Genomic DNA, 19,203 nt, shown 5'->3' on the forward strand with positions numbered 1-19,203 from the left:
TCTATAAATATGCTTATGTTCGCCATCAAAAAAAACACAGGTAAGGTTTGTCTTTCTTAGGTATCACAGAAAATAGGAACAGTAGCCAATATACAAAAAATCAAGTGGTCAAGAAGAAAGACGGAGCAGTAGTGTCACATACCTGGCCCGGCAGCCGCCGAGAAGAAGGGGGAGACCTCCCACCGTGCCGCGGCAACCGCAGCCGCCACGGAGAAGAGGGAGACCCCCCACCGTACCGCAGCAGCTGCAACCGCCGCGGAAAAGAGGGAGACCTCCCGCCTCTACACGGCAGCCGCCGCGGAAGAGGGGGAGACCTCCCGCCTTGCCGCAGGAGCCGCAACCGCGGCGGAGAAGAGGGAGACCTCCCGCCTCTCCGAGACAGCCTCAGCCGCCGCGAGGGAGGGGAAGACCTCGCGGCTCCACGCGTCGGTCGTCCTGTGTTGGAGCCAGGTCCGGTCCTGCTGCGTGCACGCGGTCCGCTGCAGCCGGTACTACGGCTCCTTTTAGAGTTTTACGTTCTGCCAATCCCAAGATGGCCGCGAACCGGAAGTGACGTAACGGCACTTTGAAATTTTGGCGGGAATTCTGTAATTGATGCCTGGACTTCCTCTGCCTATTTAAGAGCCTCAGAAACACTCAGCCTTGCCTTCTGATGGTTGTACCTATCTTGTATAGTGTCATCCCAGTACGCGTTCCTGTTATTGATTCCTGGCATCTGACTCCGGCTTACATTACGACTATTCTGACTTCTGGCTTCCTGACCTCGGCTTACCCTGCAACGATCCTGACTTCTGGCTTCCTGACCTCGGCTTACCCTGCAACGATCCTGACTTCTGGCTTCCTGACCCTGGCTTGCTCATTGGCTATTCTATACTGGACTCTGGTGTTCTGTCTTTGGGACTTGCACACGCTGTTCTACCTGATTACAGGTTCTACCTTACGCTGTGCGTGACAGAATCAGAAGGCCACCATGAGACCTGCATCGGTACGACAGCAGAGCTCCACGGAGGATCGTTTGGATGGGATGGATCACCGTCTGGATCAGTTTGCCCAAGCTCTCCAGACGTTATTGCAACGCACCGACCCAGCGCTACAAGGTCCTCCGTCAATTGCGGTCCATCCACCTCCGCCTGCAACTGTTCATTCTGTACCTGCTCATCTACCTCCTCCTCAACGTTACGGTGGTGAGCCTGCAGCATGCAGAGGATTCCTGAATCAATGTGAGATTCATTTTGAACTTTCACCTTACGCCTTTCCTACTGAACGGGCTAAGGTGGGCTATGTGATTTCCTTGCTCACCGACAAGGCTCTGGCATGGGCCTCTCCACTATGGGAGAGAAATGCTCCTCCGGTTCGGTCCTACTCGGAGTTTGTCTCGACACTGCGCTCAGTATTTGACGTTCCTGGGAGGAGGAGTACGGCATCCGCATCACTGTTCTCCATCCGTCAAGGTTCTCGTTCTCTCCAGGAGTATTCTATTGAATGTCGTACCCTGATGGCAGAAGTTGACTGGACTAATGAGGCACTAGTCGCTGCATTCCTTAATGGACTATCCGAATCCCTGAAGGATGAGATTGCGGCTAGAGACCTTCCTACGGATCTGGACGCGGTAATTCAGTATGTCTCCCAGGTGGATTTGCGTCTTCGCGAAAGACAAACCCAACGAGAAAGATTAAGACGACAGGAGAGAGGAGCGAGGGACACCGTGCATCAGTTTTTTCAAGTTCCGTCCCCATCCACTATGCCTGATTCCACGGAGGAACCCATGCAGCTGGGGGCAGCTAGACTCACTGAAAAGGAGAAGAGCAGGAGAAGAAGGGAGGGGCTATGCCTGTATTGTGGCCTTTCGGGGCATTTCCTGAAGAACTGTTCAAAGAGGCCGGGAAACGCTCGCACCTAGGTAGGCTGAGGGGACCTACTATAGGTGTGATCCGACCATCCCCTGAAACCAAAGTCACCCGTATGACGGTTCCGGTTCGAATAAGCTGGGCTAAGGGCTCTGTGGATACCGTGGCCTTCCTGGATTCCGGTGCTGCCGGGAACTTTATTGACTCTAAATTCTGTAACCGGTTCCTGGTTCCCACCCTCCCCTTACCCAATCCGTTATCTGTGGAGGCTATCGACGGGAGACCGCTCCTTCAGGAGCACATCACTCTTCACACATCACCTCTTACCCTCTTGGTGGGAGTGGTTCACAGCGAGTCAGTCCAGTTATTGGTCATCAACTCCCCTTCTGTTCCGATCATCCTGGGGTTTCCATGGCTGCGCAATCACAACCCTACAATTGATTGGTTTACGAACCAGATTACGGCCTGGAGCAGCGCTTGTATGGATCACTGTCTCTCACCCGTAAAGACTGTCCCTGTAACACTAAGCTCCATTGGAACTTCTTTGCTGCCAGATCAGTATCGTTGTTTCGCGGACGTGTTCAACAAGAAGGAGGCGGAGAGACTACCTCCACATCGTCCGTATGACTGTCCCATCAATCTACTCCCTGGTACCATGCCACCCAGGGGTCGGACCTATCCGCTTTCGGTTCCAGAGACTAAAGCCATGGAGGAATATATTGAGGAGAATCTTCGTCGGGGATTTATTCGCCGCTCCACATCACCCGCTGGAGCGGGGTTTTTCTTTGTGAAAAAGAAGAATGGGGAGCTTCGCCCCTGCATCGATTACAGAGGGTTGAACAGAATCACCAGACGCAACACGTACCCCATTCCATTAATCTCCGAGCTCTTTGACAGACTGCGCGGAGCGAAAATCTACACCAAGCTGGATCTGCGGGGTGCCTACAACCTTGTTCGAATTCGTGAGGACGATGAATGGAAGACGGCATTTAACACACGATCAGGACATTATGAGTATACGGTTATGCCGTTCGGGCTATGCAATGCCCCAGCTGTCTTCCAGGAGTTCATTAACGATTGCCTCAGGGATTTTCTGCAACAGTTCGTCGTAGTATACCTAGACGATATCTTGATCTACTCCTCAGACCTTTCCACCCATCGCACACAAGTGGCTCAAGTATTAGACCGTTTACGACAACACGGGCTCTACGCCAAGCTGGAGAAGTGCGAGTTCGAGGTTTGCAAGGTGCTATTCCTAGGATACGTCATTACCCCGGAGGGGTTTGAGATGGACCCTGCTAAAGTACGTGCTATCAGAGACTGGCCGCAACCTGTGGGTCTGAAACCACTACAACGTTTTTTGGGGTTTGCTAACTACTACAGACGTTTTATCAGAGACTATTCTAAGATCGCGGCGCCCCTAACGGCTCTCACTAAGAAGGGGGCCGACACGATGGTATGGCCGCTGGCTGCTGTTTCCGCGTTCAGTCAGTTGAGGGAGAGGTTTACCACAGCTCCGGTGCTCCGACATCCGGATCCCCGACTACCTTTTGTCCTGGAGGTAGATGCATCAGAGACTGGGGTAGGGGCTATTCTCTCTCAACGAGCCTCTTACAGTGGGCCACTACACCCGTGTGGTTACTTTTCTAGAAGATTTTCTCCTGCGCACAAGGGATCTCGTTTCCAGAACTTTTTGGTGGCCAGGTTGGGCCAAGGACGTTGTTTCGTTTGTCCGATCCTGTACCAAGTGCGCAGCTAACAAGTCCTCCAGGAGAGCGCCCGCCGGGATGCTCCACCGTCTGCCACTCCCCTCAGCACCATGGACACACATTGCGATGGATTTCATTGTCGACTTACCGAACTCCAGAGGGCATACAGTCATACTCATGGTGGTGGATCGTTTTTCCAAGATGGCTCACATGATTCCATTGAAGAAATTACCTTCTGCTGCTACATTGGCTGATGTCTTTATACGCGAGATCGTCCGGCTCCATGGACTACCTACCGAGATTGTTTCCGACCGAGGCTCACAGTTCATAGCACGCTTCTGGCGTGAATTCACCAAAGCCTTGGGCATTACTCTGGCCTTCTCGTCCGCGTATCATCCCCAATCTAACGGGGCAGCTGAAAGGGCTAACCAGCATCTGGAGCAGTATCTACGCCTGTTCATTAACAATCACCAGGACAACTGGGTGGATCTACTACCCTTTGCTGAATTTGCTCGTAACAACTCCGTGCAGGAATCTACAGGGGTATCCTCGTTCTACTGCCTATACGGTTTACATCCTCAGCCTTTCCCTGGGGCATTTCCCGTCTCTACGGTTCCGGCCTTACAAGAAAGGCTGGTTGCCATCCGGGCTACTTGGTCGTCTGTACAGGAGACACTACGACTCGCGGGCAGGCGACAAGAACGTCAAGCAAATAAGAAACGTTCTCACGCCCCTGCTTATTTGCCTGGAGAGAGGGTTTGGTTATCCACCAGATATCTCAAGCTAAGGGTACCATCCATGAAGTTGGCTCCACGTTTCATTGGTCCCTTTCCTGTAATTCGCCGGGTCAATCCGGTAGCGTATGAACTTTTGTTACCTCGAACTCTTCGGATTCCTCGAGTTTTCCACGTCTCCCTTCTGAAACCTCTGGTATGCAATCGCTTTACTACCATAAGACCACCACCGGCGGGCACCTCTGCAACAGATTCCCTTCGGCGTTGTCCTCAGATGATTCTGGCTACTCGCAGGCAGCAGGGGAGTGTGCAGTATTTGATTCACTGGAGAGGTCTTGGTCCAGAGAGTCGTTCCTGGGTACCCGCGGCTCGTCTCAACGCTCCTCGTCTGGTACGGGTCTTCCTCGCCAGGAGACGGGTTGGCCTTGCCAAGGGTCGTCCGGTGGCCGCCCCTTCGAGGGGGGGTACTGTCACATACCTGGCCCGGCAGCCGCCGAGAAGAAGGGGGAGACCTCCCACCGTGCCGCGGCAACCGCAGCCGCCACGGAGAAGAGGGAGACCCCCCACCGTACCGCAGCAGCTGCAACCGCCGCGGAAAAGAGGGAGACCTCCCGCCTCTACACGGCAGCCGCCGCGGAAGAGGGGGAGACCTCCCGCCTTGCCGCAGGAGCCGCAACCGCCGCGGAGAAGAGGGAGACCTCCCGCCTCTCCGAGACAGCCTCAGCCGCCGCGAGGGAGGGGAAGACCTCGCGGCTCCACGCGTCGGTCGTCCTGTGTTGTAGCCAGGTCCGGTCCTGCTGCGTGCACGCGGTCCTCTGCACGCCACCTAGTGGCGCCAGCCGGTACTACGGCTCCTTTTAGAGTTTTACGTTCTGCCAATCCCAAGATGGCCGCGAACCGGAAGTGACGTAACGGCACTTTGAAATTTTGGCGGGAATTCTGTAATTGATGCCTGGACTTCCTCTGCCTATTTAAGAGCCTCAGAAACACTCAGCCTTGCCTTCTGATGGTTGTACCTATCTTGTATAGTGTCATCCCAGTACGCGTTCCTGTTATTGATTCCTGGCATCTGACTCCGGCTTACATTACGACTATTCTGACTTCTGGCTTCCTGACCTCGGCTTACCCTGCAACGATCCTGACTTCTGGCTTCCTGACCTCGGCTTACCCTGCAACGATCCTGACTTCTGGCTTCCTGACCCCGGCTTGCTCATTGGCTATTCTATACTGGACTCTGGTGTTCTGTCTTTGGGACTTGCACACGCTGTTCTACCTGATTACAGGTTCTACCTTACGCTGTGCGTGACAAGTAGCAGCTGAAACAGTCTATATATCGAACACAGTTATACCACACACAACCAGTACAACTTAAAAATAATATATTGTTTTGACAGATAGAGCTTTCTTTTGATTTTTAGATGTACAGTCCAAAATGTAGTATGAATAATACATTAAAATAATAAAAAAAAATTTTTAATATTTTACTATTAAAATGGTCCCTAAAAAAGTTCATTTGAGCAAAATACCACAAAATATATATATAAAAAAAAAAAACCCAACATGCATAGGTTTTTAAAAAATATATATTTTTTGGAAGTTATGGGGCACAAAATGGAACATGCCCTCTCCCTTTTCCAAATTTGAAATTTTCAAATTGTATTTTGCGACACCACTGTCTCATTTGGTACCGTTAGCAGCCAACTAGCTGAAAATACCCCCACACAAGTATATATTTTGGAGAGTGGACAAGCCAGAGCAACCAGTTTTCTTTTAACTTTACTGAGGCTACTTTTTTTTATAACAGCATGGAACATCATGAAGGTTTTAACGGGTTAAAATGTTGTCTTTTTAAAGAATGTATTACCCATTTTTGTGGCTATAATGATCATCACTTAATCTACCTTAATTAATATACTGTTGTATATCTGATATCATCAGTGAAGGATTTTTATTGGGGCATTGATGACATAGGAGAATTAAGTGATCATTATTTTGGTGTAGAAAGAGTGATGTCACAGGTGTGTCTATGCAGTAATTATATCATTCAACTCTGTGCTTTAAATAGATAATGGTAAGGTTATGCCTAAAAATAGAATACAGGCACTAATATTCTTTACTGAAAGCTAGTCACAGTCATCATGCACATTTTCCATCCATGAACAAAGAGAATAGTCCTTGACTTATATACTCATTAAAAAGAGTTTCCTGATAAAGGAAAAGTGAGGAGCACGTGACATGCCTACCAGATTATTTTTATTGGTGTCACAAATTGCTGCCTCCATATATTATCAGGAATAACCGTGAAACTACTTTTCCGACAAAACAGTTTGTTGTTTGTACGTGAAACTTAGATCTTTGGCTATGATCTGGTTAATTAACATAAATGATGAGGCTGTAACACCGGCTCACACGAGAGTTCCAGGGGCTCTAATAAGACACTTCCCGAGTACATGTGCAGAGAGCACTCTTAATTTCAATGTGGTCTCAGTTGATATCTTTCCCTGAGGCAACCTAGAAAAATATGTTAAGTTACATAGGTATTCAGGACCCCAGAAAGCTATTTTTCAGGTGCAAATATTTAAGGTCCAGAAAGCTTAAGTAGCTTTACTTCATTTTATATGCCGGCCCAATAAAGGATACCAACTTCAACTTCAACTAGAGACTCCATTTTGCGATTGCCTGTTTCTAGCAGCCAACCCAGGTCATTTCTTTCTTTCTTATAATCTATAGTAAAGCATTTACAAAGTACTATGGGTCAATGGATTATACCTTGAATTAAATATTTTTAATTGGTGACTAGAGATGGCCAGGATTAATGTACGCAGTATAGCTCATTAAATGCTACTTAAAGAACAGAAGTATGCATCAAAAATACATTCTGCTGCCAAAATTGTTAGTAATGTTAAGCAATGCATTTATTCACAATGCATAAGGATTGTAAAGTATTTAATAGACAATGCAGTACACCTCATAAATTCACACATGGAGTATTTAACATTCTGATGGTAAATGTGTGTCAGGTGCACAGCGTATTAATTCATTGAGTGCCAAGGTAGTGAACAATAAAAGAGAGAATTTAACCTTCTTAAGAACTGAAGTGGGCCTTCTCAGCTTTTAGAATCACGAGTGCCCTTGTTGTGGTCACATACTGCTCGCTCTCTACCCGTGGCTGCTGTCTACTCATGCAGTTTAGTTTCACGTAAGGGGGCTATTTTAAATCAACAGGACTGACTCCGTGGCCTGACCTAATTAACTTCTCCCCACTCTCCGCCCTATAAGGGGAGAACCACTTTTATTAAAAAACGACGAAAAGGCAGCAGCACAGCAGAATATGTTTAATAGTTGATAGGACATGAAAGATATATATTTTAGTATATCAAAATGTTTCTTTATACTGCAGAGATGATGTAACATAGCGAAATATATGTTTGGTATATACTCCTGTCAATCTTGTGACAAAGAATCATCGCTAGCATATGTTAATATGCTAACATAAAGATACATGTATGTAAATATATGCTATGAGTTGATCTTTTAGAATGAGTATATTCAATTATAACTTTTAATTTATAATTGTAAGGTAATTCACCGCAATCATTATGATTCAGAACGCACTCTGTTTTGAGGATAACATACTCATTCCAAAGAATAATTCAGCCATTTTATTGACCCGTTTTATCTTTTTGTGTTTCACATTGGGCCAACAATTCTGTCCATTTTTCCTAATGTAGACAAAAACCTCAATCAGTCTATGGTGTTGGTCACTTATGCACATTTTATTTTTCTTATCACAAAGGGACAACCCAAGCCAACTTTTAGTGCAAAAATGCCATATCGCTCACATTTTCCAGATTCTATATTTGACATACCGGTATATTTCATCTAACTAAGCCCATGTAACTGTATGTATTATATTAAAAATGAATATAGATGTATTGAGACTTCTGAGGGCAGGGACGCCAAGTGACCTTCAACGAAAAAATCCATAATTAAGAAAAAAATGAAACAACTTGAGAAGATGCATCTGACGTTTGAGGTCTCTGGATCTACATACATATTTTTCCACCCCATTAACTTATCCCTGCCCTGTTATCAGGTTGATGTTAATTGGTTCATACAACCTTTGCAAGGGTGTGGTAAAGAGAAGTGAGAACATTTCACAAAACGGATTAGATAATCTTGGATTAGGTTAGCATTTTCAACTAAATATCCTGAAAACTGCCCAGTTTGACAACCAAAAAGCAGAGGCTATATGTAGTTTTAATTAAGTAAAGGGAAGATGTGCATTTCCCTTTAATATGAGAACATTTCTTTCATCTCAGTGATTTAACCATTCCACAAAAATACCTCTGACTAAACAACCAAGCGGGGAATTCTTAACATAATTCTGGAACGTGCAGAGACAGATGAGCACCACTTATCTCTAAGCAAATATAGGATCACATTCCTGCTTTTTAGATAACTTATGTACTCAAATACTTTTCAATGAAATGTTTGATTGTACAAAATAGAAGTCACTAATGATATATATATATATATAAATATATATGAGAATTATTACATTAAACGTTTACATGCATACACATAAGTCTACACATGCATACACATAAAGAAACACCTTATATATGAAAGCAGGTAACACCACCCGGTGTATAGCAGAGGACCTGCTAATGCTTGACTTCAAATCATATCTATTTTGGATTCCTTATACATAGAAATAAAACATTTAAAAGCTCTTTGTTTATTCATGATTTGTCATCACACTTGTTCAAATTGTTTTGGGATTCTTTAAAATCATAACTTAATTGGGGTCTCGTCCAGAGATGGATTTCTCACATTCTAAACTAGATGCCTGTCTAGGCAATGGAACCAAGTGGGCGAGACTGGAAATTAGATCCATTAAGCTTCACCTAAGTGTCATATGCTGACTAATACCTAACCCCAGACATCCCCACTTACTGCACGTACCCACCCAAATCAATCACCACCACCCCTATTTTCCACACTAGTCACATGTTTTTGTTTTTTTCTTTATAGACCTGCCTCCATATCCCGCATTCGATTACCTACCTCCTTCCTCATTATTCAGCAAGAACGGTCACATCTATCCCTCCCTTCCTATTTTGCAAGAACCATTAAGTCCCTTGTTAACTAAAAAGACGAATAAATAATAGGTTCCTTGTGCCTCAGAGGCCTTCACCAAATACACAAAAATGAAATTAAATAAATAAAGCACTCTGACTACATATTATTATAACCTAGCAGACTATCGCTCCATAATAGACAGGCCTAGAAGGTGCGTTATCTGAAGACAGATTGGATAAAATGAACATCCTATCCCTAGTCTGTATTTTAATCCAGCTCAATGGTTGACTCAGGGAATTCCCATATAACCATTAAGTCAGAATTGTGGTGTACATTTTGCATACAACTATACATTTAAAGCATTGAAATGTAAAAAGGTCAGCAACCTGTAAACATCTGAACTTCATCATACCATGAAACGTACAAAAATCAGTATACATACATTTCACAGAACAGTACAAACACATGCAACTGTTCCTAGCTCAGTTCAAGTACATACCTTAAATGTGTTTGCCAGATAGGGGTTTTTAAAAATCTGCCCATGTTTTGGGGCCTGTCCATTGATAAGCAGCTCTGCCCCATGCTTGTTATGTGGAGCCTGAAGCAAGGAGGCTTGGGCTTGCCATGAGTAAGCCGTTATTTCAGACACCGGGAAGCCATTTTCAGCCAATTCTATGGCGGGTTGTAAAATGTCTCCAAGGCTGAGCTATAAATAATCCAAAATTGACAATCAATAATGTGTTTGTGACAGGGCCAGGCTAGCTGGCTCATAGGTCATATGAAGATTAGCCAGGTCACGGAGCACTTTTGTGTCCGGTTCTGTATCCCGTGACCCGGTAATATTTTATGTTGTGTTTATTGTGTAACCGGCCCAGAGACTGATGTGGATTCAGCTCCAGCCTTCAAAGAGACGATTCTATAATCTGGCTGGGGCTCTTAATCAGCCAGCACAGCCCTGTCTGCCCAGACGGCCCCCGCACTACAGGGGGGATAACACAGGTGGGGGAACCCATTGTATCCCTTAATCCCCTCACCTGATACATCCCCTGTATACTGATGGGATTTGTGATGGGATGTGGCTGATGGGATTGGGGGTTGGGTTCGGTACACACTGCATTGAGATTGTATATAAGTTCTGTGAGTTTGTAAATAAAAGTAGTTCTTCTTGGTTTACTGTGAATGGTGGTCTGGCTGATCCATGGATAGCTGAGTGCTATCCGTATGAGGGACTGACTGGTGATTCCTCAGCCCTCAAACAGGGGTATCCAGCCTTGGGTACGGTGACCCTGTAACATTGGTGGCAGCGGTGGGATGAATCCCACGACTTGGGTGAAATCCAAACCACCAACTGGGATTGCAGACGAGACACCAAGAGAGCTCCTGGAGGCTTGTAGCAAAGGAAAAGCCACCCTGATTGCGGACTGCAGAGAGATGGAGCAGCCCCAGGATGCCCCAGAGGAGAGCCTCGGACTGAGTGCTCTACAAAAGAACATTCTATGGCATTTATCCCTGTACCCAGGAGGGGCTACACCGGATCAAGTGACGGCGGTGATTAAAATGTGTCACCAGGAACTGAGCCAGAGTGGGTCTGTATCTCCCAGACTAGGGGAACAGACCACCAAAATATCATACCAGGATATCCAACCCTTCCGAGACCCAGAGGATGAGATAGACCAGGTTACAGCCGAGGTGTGTGAGGTGGAACACCAGCAATGGCAGGTAGAGTCTGCGCCTGCAGACTGGAGGGATGATTTCTCTCATCCCCACTTCGAATCATACTGGGCACAATACTGGACAATGTGGGATATACGAGTTCCACTCCTGGGGGAGAACCCATTGCCGGAGTGGGAAGACAAATTGAGGGGTCTCATTTATGCAGAGCTCGACCTCCAGAGCCGCTACCATGGATTCTCCCAGCAGTTAGCAGGTGAAGACCACAGCGACCCTCTGATGCTGTATAGCCCTGTCACAGATCGCCACCAATGTTACAGGGTCACCTTACCCAAGGCTGGATACCCCTGTTTGAGGGCTGAGGAATCACCAGTCAGTCCCTCATACGGATAGCACTCAGCTATCCACGGATCAGCCAGACCACCATTCACAGTAAACCAAGAAGAACTACTTTTATTTACAAACTCACAGAATGTATATACAATCTCAATGCAATGTGTACCGAACCCAACCCCTAATCCCATCAGCCACATCCCATCACAAATCCCATCAGTATACAGGGGATGTATCAGGTGAGGGGATTATTCATATGACCTATGAGCCAGCTAGTCTGGCCCCGTCACAGAGTTTTTTATGAAATTCAAGTGCAGATCTAAACCTAAATTAAAGAAATCCACTAATTCAGAAACTGGCCCCCCAAATGTCACGTGGTATTTCATGGATTATAAACTCTCCTAATAGCTGCCTGAAGTATATGGCAACTGTTGTCAACTTGGTAGGTTGCAAATCTTGGCCGGTTTGCTACATTAGTCTATATACTAGGGCTTCATTTTCAAATACTTATATAGTTCTACTGGGCAGAATTAGATGTAACAATCAAATGTATAACAAAATGATACAGTTTGAAAGACAAGTGAGCCTTAGACACGATCATTTTTTTTTTAGTTTAGATTTGATGGACATTTTGAAAATAACACAGGAAAGAAACTTCTGAACTTTATTTGAAAATATGTTTGAGCAACCATGTTCAGTGATATATCTTGTAACTGCCTATATATTGTAACTTTTGTGAATTCCTAAAAAAAAGACACTGTTCCTCCATTATGCACCAATAATCTTGAAAAAATCTAATCGCATATTGATTTTGTTTTTATTTATTTTTAGGTAAGTGGTTTCAGCTATAATCAGATAAGACTACATGCTGCAGAGGGATTAGGAGAAGATACCTATTTTTGTAACTAAGCAGTTTACTATGTCACATATGACTGTACCTTTTTACTTCCAAACAGAGAAACAGTGTCAACCCAGGCAGCTGCCGCACCCGGCACTGTGACATTGTGAGCATGGGTAGGAGGGAGAGGGTTTTCTTCATCAAAACCTTGCCCTTTTAGCAGATCAATATCCAGTGCCCTTGGACTCCTGCCACTGTACAGAGATAACAGAGAAAGACTTGTAGCACACAACTTAAAATACTCTTAAATATATTCATAATTTTATATTTTTTTATTATTAAACTAATATATTATTAGTTATGCTTAGTAAAATAAAGAAAGCAGCCAGCTATTGCTACAATACAGCTGCCATCTTTAAGGTGGTTGCAGATAGATTTGTAGATCGGTAACAGTCAGATTTTTGGTTCTACAAAGGAGGTATAGTTAAATAACAGCTTAAAAAGAAACTATTTCTATTACAGTTTATGAAACAAAATCTATTTTGAAAGCAAAGTACACGAAACAAAAAAAAGTACATTCCGTTTTTGAATCATACCTTCCATTAAGTCCATAGACCTGTTTGGTTTCAGCTTTGTAATAGAGACAGAAGCAGTCCCCACCAATCCCAGTGCTACAGGGTTCTGTGAGATTCAGCGCTGCGGCCACAGCCACCGCTGCATCTGCAGCATTACCACCTTTCTTTAGAATATCTGGAAAAAGGAAAAGAACACAAGATATTCTACTAGTGAAGCCATTAAAACATGAATAATATTTTTCTTTTCTCTTTTGTAATTTAAATTTGACTTGTGTGACTGACACGTTGTTTAACAAACAGATTATGCATTTTTCTCTTTAATAGATTCGTACACATTTCAATTTTAACAAAATTTGCCAATTCATACAAATCTCCAAAAAAATGGAACCCTAACAAAACTAAGAAAGCACAGAAAAGAGCTGTGACTTTACATTTCAATGTCATTTCATTTTGGTTCTTTCACTCTCGCTCACATTCCTTCACACTACTCTCACACTGTCTGTGAATGTTTCCCTATCTTATCCAAAGATTTTTTGTGTGTCCCTGTCTTCTGGCCACACAGCGTCTTAACTTGCATCTTCTTTTTTCTACGTCCGTTGCTCCTTGTGTCTTCTTTCTATGTCCACTTCTTTGTGGACATGGCCTCCTGGTGAACTTCTAGAAAATGGCTGAGCCTCTGGGCACACCCTCTCCCCAAAGTGGCGGAAGTTTTGCAGAAGTGCACACAGAGGCCAGAATTACGTAGATAGATTTGCAGAAAGAGATTTGCATAAAAGCTTCTCTTTCTCAGTGGTTCTATCTTCAGTATTCTGGCCTCTGATATCACTGTGAATTTCCAGAAAATGGCGCAGCTTCCAGAACAACAAATTTTATTTCCAAATGTAGAAAGTCCTCCGATGTTTGTCCAAAACGAATGGCAGGAAACCAAATTCATTGTAGATAAAAGAAAGGAAAAAAATTGTACAAATCTTTTTTTTGTCTATTTCCACGCTACTAACACCGGAGCACTCACCGCAGAATATCTTTGCCCAGTAAAGCTGCAGCAAGGGGTAGATACCCCAAGGCAGAAAATGGGGCTTGGTAAATCCCATCAGTGAGGAGGCCCGGAGAAGGTTAATATAGATAGCAGTCCTGGAGTAGGCAGGCAGATCAGGAAATACACTGTAGTAGAGAACTTTGTTTTAGGGCACGATTCACGAACGGCGAAAAATACCAAACCGATCACCACACCAGGGTATCAGTGGAAAGGACTTCTGGGTTTTTTAATCCAGTGCCTAATTCCCACCAATCACATAATGGGAACACGCCCCCTGGAAATCTTTAAAGGAAGTGTCTGCTGTCTGAAGCCAGAGCCACGCAGCGTTGCCTAGGGATCCTCCGCATGCAGGGCAGAGGTAAGGGATGGATGTTTGCGGGTGGACCTGAGGGGCACATGTGACACACTCATTCTTCTACTGCTCTCTAGCCCTTCGGCAGACAAAATTCCTTCTGCTACAGCCAAATATTTCACCCCAGTTGCTGTGTCTTCATGAGTAGTTGAGTTGCTTAGCCTTGTTTCCACGTCAGAAGTATGACTTTTTCGATGCAAGTCTTTCATGAAGACCACGTCTGACCAGAGTTCTCCGGAAAGTAGATGGGTATACCAGGAACCTACTATTTTCTGCCAATGCTTCAGCAACCTCACCTTGTTAGTCAGTTTGGCTGTTCCTCATCAAACTTTATATTGTAATATTACACATAATAAGTTGCCATTTGATTAAAAAAAAAAAAAAACAGTGGCACATCAACATTAATTATACACGTCTTGGTATCCCGCCCCATCCCTTTTTTATTCAGCATAGAAGAACAGCCACCTTATTCCCACACATAGGAATCTAGAAACACTAAGGGAAAATCTTGTCCACGGAAGTGCCCTTTCAAATGGTTCTATGAAGTGCATTTTAGTGTTGACCTAAGTGACTGCTCTTATATAAACAGAAACTACTCTGTGAAATACCAACAATGATGAAACAGACGATCAATAATGCAGGGTGAGATTACAATTATTTTATATATATATATATATATATATATATATATATATATATATATATATATATATATATATATAGTTACACACACACACATTACCTTTTTTATCATGCGAAAAAGTACCTGCATGCTTTCTTAATTTCGAGAAGTATCAGTTACCTTGTTTCACTTTCTCCATAATGAACATTTGTAATGATTCAATGTAATTCTTTAATATTACTTGGTTTGGAGAGTGAGAGGGGAGATTATTTTGTTATCACTAGACTTGCTCATTCATTTTCGGATGAATGCCTTTTCGTGACAAATGTTACCATCCATTCATCGGAATAACAAAGAAACAAAATCTTTGTTCATCACCACAACTGCCATCTTTAACTACACTAAGAGAAGGAGAAGCTCGCCATTTTGCCTGCACTGAGAGGAGGGACATTGAGTGAGCTGATCTTCTTTTGTCGAATCAGCTCACTCCTGTCACATCGTGACACTTTCCGTGCACTGATTCTACTACCAGCCTTTGTGGTAGTAATTTATTTTGTTCTTTTTCCACACAAATTGTACTTAAGGTATATATTTACAGCCCCTAGTATATGTCACTGCCAACAACCACCCCGGTATGCGTTTCGCAACATCTCCTGAGTATAGTAATACCACCCATGCATGAGTTTGTTGGGTAGTTAGGGCACTAAAAGGCCACACTTGGGAGGTGTGCATTTTTCAGTTTTGCCATTTTAAGCATGGCACAGGGAGGCTGTTTGACACTAGGATGCCACAGGGAGGCTGTTTGAGGCTAGGATGCCACAGGGAGGCTGTTTGTTTGAGGCTAGGATGCCACAGGTAGGCTGTTTGGGGCTAGGATGCCACAGGCAAGCTGTTTGGGGCTAGGATGCCACAGGCAAGCTGTTTGGGGCAAGGATGCCACAGGCAAGCTGTTTGGGGCTAGGATGCCACAGGCAGGCTGTTTGGGGCTAGGATGCCACAGGCAGGCTGTTTGGGGCTAGGATGCCACAGGGGGCAAAGGTGGCACATCCAATCTGGGTGTTGGGCAGATCTTGTGGATGCAATCAGGGTGCCAGGGCTGACATGATACTAAAGGGGAGGGGCATTCATTCCCAATGGGATGCTGGCTCGGAGCATCACATAAATCAATAAGAAAGCAAAGGGCAGGCTGGGGGCATATATACACATAGTGCTGGTTGAGGGTGATACAGAAGGGGGCAAAGATGCAAAGGGGGGTCAATGTCAAAGCAGTGTGGAAAATACTTTTTTTATTGTTGTAGTTTAGTCCATCCAGATGTGGGTGTCAATGTGACAGAGCCTATCCTGGTGTGTGTGTTTGGGTGTCGGTGTGGCAGAGCCTGTCCTGGTGTGTATTTAGTCATCTGTTTTCTGGCACTTTACTTACTGTAGAAATATAATGAACAATTTTTTTTTTATCCAGAGATAAAACGCCCTCCTGAATTTGTAGTCACTTTAGAGGACAAAACTTTCTAGGCCCAGAAATCAGTGAGAGGAAAAGTAAAGGTTTTGTTTTATTTACACAAATATCTGCATATCTTATTAAAAAAGATTAGTGGCACTAAGTTGTGGCTTCAGGCGTTCCGTGTATGATGGCTTTTTTTTAGTGTACTGATGTACTTTCAATCCCATCACATTATATAAATATGCGTTAGAAAATCAGGGAAAGATGGTCATGGATGGTGGACTGATTCGGTGGCGCAATGGCCACTTGATTAGACTTGCCCCCGGGCCTTAGGCTGCCAGCCTTTCCCTGGTTCCTTGAGCATATTGTGGTGTTACTGAATGCCTCGACATTGAGGCATTACATCAACATCTTTTAAGTGAATAAAGCGACCTTTGATGAGTTTCTAAGCTTATTTAATGTCATGACATGACCAGATGACACGTGACAAGTAACGTAAGCTTTGTACATGTAACTGGTAAATTAGTTACATTCAATTGATAATATTCATGACACATAAAACTGCATTAGCATCAATATCTGAGGCAAATTAGTAATTTGATAACTTTGCATAAAGAAGGACAGAGAACAATAAAAACACAACTGAACATTTTTAGTATTAAGGGAAAATATGAAATTAAATAATAGCATATCTGAAGAAGAGGTGAACTTCAATGGATTCTATCAAGCCAATTAAAAAAAAAAAAAACAGTACCTAATACTAAATCCGCTATACCACCCCCCATTTAGTGCTAATTACTAAATCAGTATTTTGCCCCCAAGTTTATAGGTTCCTAGGTAAAAAAATCTTACAGGCACTTGTGTAGGTGCATGACCCACCTGCTTAGCAACCAAGTCACCTGTATGTTAGAGCCAGCCTTGGTAGTAAAGCTATCTATATATATAGCAATACCTAAGCCGATGTTTGTTGCAAGTGGTTGACTGGATGCCACGCATCCTGCAGTGCAGACAATTGGTGATCTTCGTGATGTGAATTCTAGCTTAGCAGCCATGGTAGCCCAGGTGAGACAGCCTGAAAACTAGAAATCCTGTGGAGTCAATAATAAATAAGTAAGTCACCAGAATCAGGAATCTGCACACACACCACAGGAACTCAGGTGCTTAGCTGTGCCAGGAAGGGCCAGCTCCCCAGTAAATCAAAATAGAAAAAGGCTCCAGGCACTCAAGGGTTCCACTCAGACAGGTTTAACCGAGTTCTACAGTGGGTACATTTTATTTTATCCCACTTCAAGGGAGGCTGAGGAAGTGGCATACAGTATTTCAAATAAAACTGAGCATCCCCCTCTCTCTCTCCTGACTTCTCTCTTGATGAAATGAAATACAGATAAAAAGATAAAGAAAAAATATAACATTTACCTAATTTGCTCTATGTTCAATAATAAACTGTACAACTTTATGTAACACTAAATTATGCTCGCTGTTTACATACATTATTCTTCCTCACTAACAAAGCTGTGAGATATGGGTTCCTGAGACCAACTGCTAAGTCTGTATTGACCAGTACTCACACAATGAAGTTCAGCAGACAGGAAAGGGGAGGGGCTAGCTGAATACAACCTGACTAAGGGAGCCCAGCAGGGACAAATCACATGATAGCCAGTAGCAAACAGAATATAAATCAAAATACAAAATAAACACTGAGACAACAATGAGACATGACATACATACTGCAACTATACAATATGGTTACTGTAACAATTAACATCTGGTAATTTTGTATGTTACCCTCACTTAGAAAATAGTTTGAGTGTCAGTTTCAGCGTCAGATTAATTTCAGAACAATACCATACAATTTGTATTAAAACAGGGTTAATTTTTCAGCTGCACATTCTAGATGCCACACTGGTGCACAGCATGAATTCTGTATGGAAAGTGAATTTGCAGTTGATACGTAGATTAACAATTACTTACCATCTGCTCTTACAAACATCGGACAGCATAACCTCTGGACTTTGATGTCATTAAATGGTGACATCACTCTAACCTACAGGAAGTGAAACCAGCAGCTGTGAACTATCTGAGGACACAGGAATCTGGAAATACACAGAAGAGACCATGGGAAGGATGTATTATAGAACATGACCACATCACACTTAAGTCAATTGTTTCATTTCTTTATAGAATACTGCTTACTTGAAATCCAAATCAGTCTTGGATCTGTTACTGCACATCCCCAAGCATACAAGCTAAAGGCTCTGGCAGTAGCATGACCTGATTTGCCTATGGAGTAGTAATGTAACAAGATAAATCCCCACCCGGGCTAAGTAAAGCTCTACCACCACCAAACCCTGCTATTATCCTATTGGGCATATCACAAAATTACAGGCCCCTGTGAAAATTTCCCTGGGGACCCCCCAACTTCACCAAGCATCTCCCACAGTGCCAGCTTTGCCCCTAAACAGCTTGTTTGTGCCATCTCTGTCCACAAACAGCTTGTCTGTGCCTTCTAAGCCACAAACAGCTTGCCAGTGCCCGAAACAGCCTGACTGCGGAATCTTTTCCACCAAGAAGCTTCCCAGTGCCCCTAAGAAGCTTGGCAGTGCTCCCAATGAGTATCCATATGTCATCTTTGCCACCAAGCAGCTTCTCGGTGCCCTAAAGAGCTTTTCAGTGTTATCTTTCTCACCAAGCAGCTTGGCAGTGCCTCCAAACAGCGGCAACCCACACCACCCACCTACGGAAGTAGCATGTCTCTCTTCCTTCATGCTCTGTGCAGACTGATCCATCATGCAGGAAGTAGATGTCACGTTTTGCATACACAGTGTGACGGGAGAGAGGATGAGAGATCTTCGGATCAAATAATCTCTAAACTCCGAGGAAGGATGGTACCTTTTGGCCCAGGGGGAGGCAAAGCCAAGTGGGCCCATTGCAGCCTCCCTTGGTAGCATACATACCTACAC

The 19,203-nt window shown here is 44.1% G+C and overlaps 1 protein-coding gene across 2 annotated transcripts in view; it reads right to left on the reverse strand.

Annotated features, from left to right (window-relative positions):
• Positions 1–18,339, reverse strand: part of LOC128483863 (glutathione hydrolase-like YwrD proenzyme) — a 34,632-nt gene extending 16,293 nt beyond the window's left edge. Inside the window, exons 1-5 of one of the 2 annotated variants that reach the window (XM_053460168.1) lie at positions 18,215–18,339; positions 17,196–17,331; positions 12,814–12,967; positions 12,318–12,471; positions 9,875–10,081 (exon numbers count right to left, since the gene is read on the reverse strand). In XM_053460168.1, the coding sequence (XP_053316143.1) occupies positions 9,875–10,081; positions 12,318–12,471; positions 12,814–12,967; positions 17,196–17,295 (615 nt within the window). In that variant the 5' untranslated portion in view covers positions 17,296–17,331; positions 18,215–18,339. Of the gene's footprint in view, positions 1–9,874; positions 10,082–12,317; positions 12,472–12,813; positions 12,968–17,195; positions 17,332–17,732; positions 17,789–18,214 lie in introns of those variants that run through there. The other variant, XM_053460166.1, reaches the window with a different exon arrangement.
• Positions 18,340–19,203: the final 864 nt, after the last annotated feature.

Source organism: Spea bombifrons, chromosome 3 (assembly GCF_027358695.1).
Source record: "Spea bombifrons isolate aSpeBom1 chromosome 3, aSpeBom1.2.pri, whole genome shotgun sequence".
Taxonomy (NCBI): Eukaryota; Metazoa; Chordata; class Amphibia; order Anura; family Pelobatidae; genus Spea; species Spea bombifrons.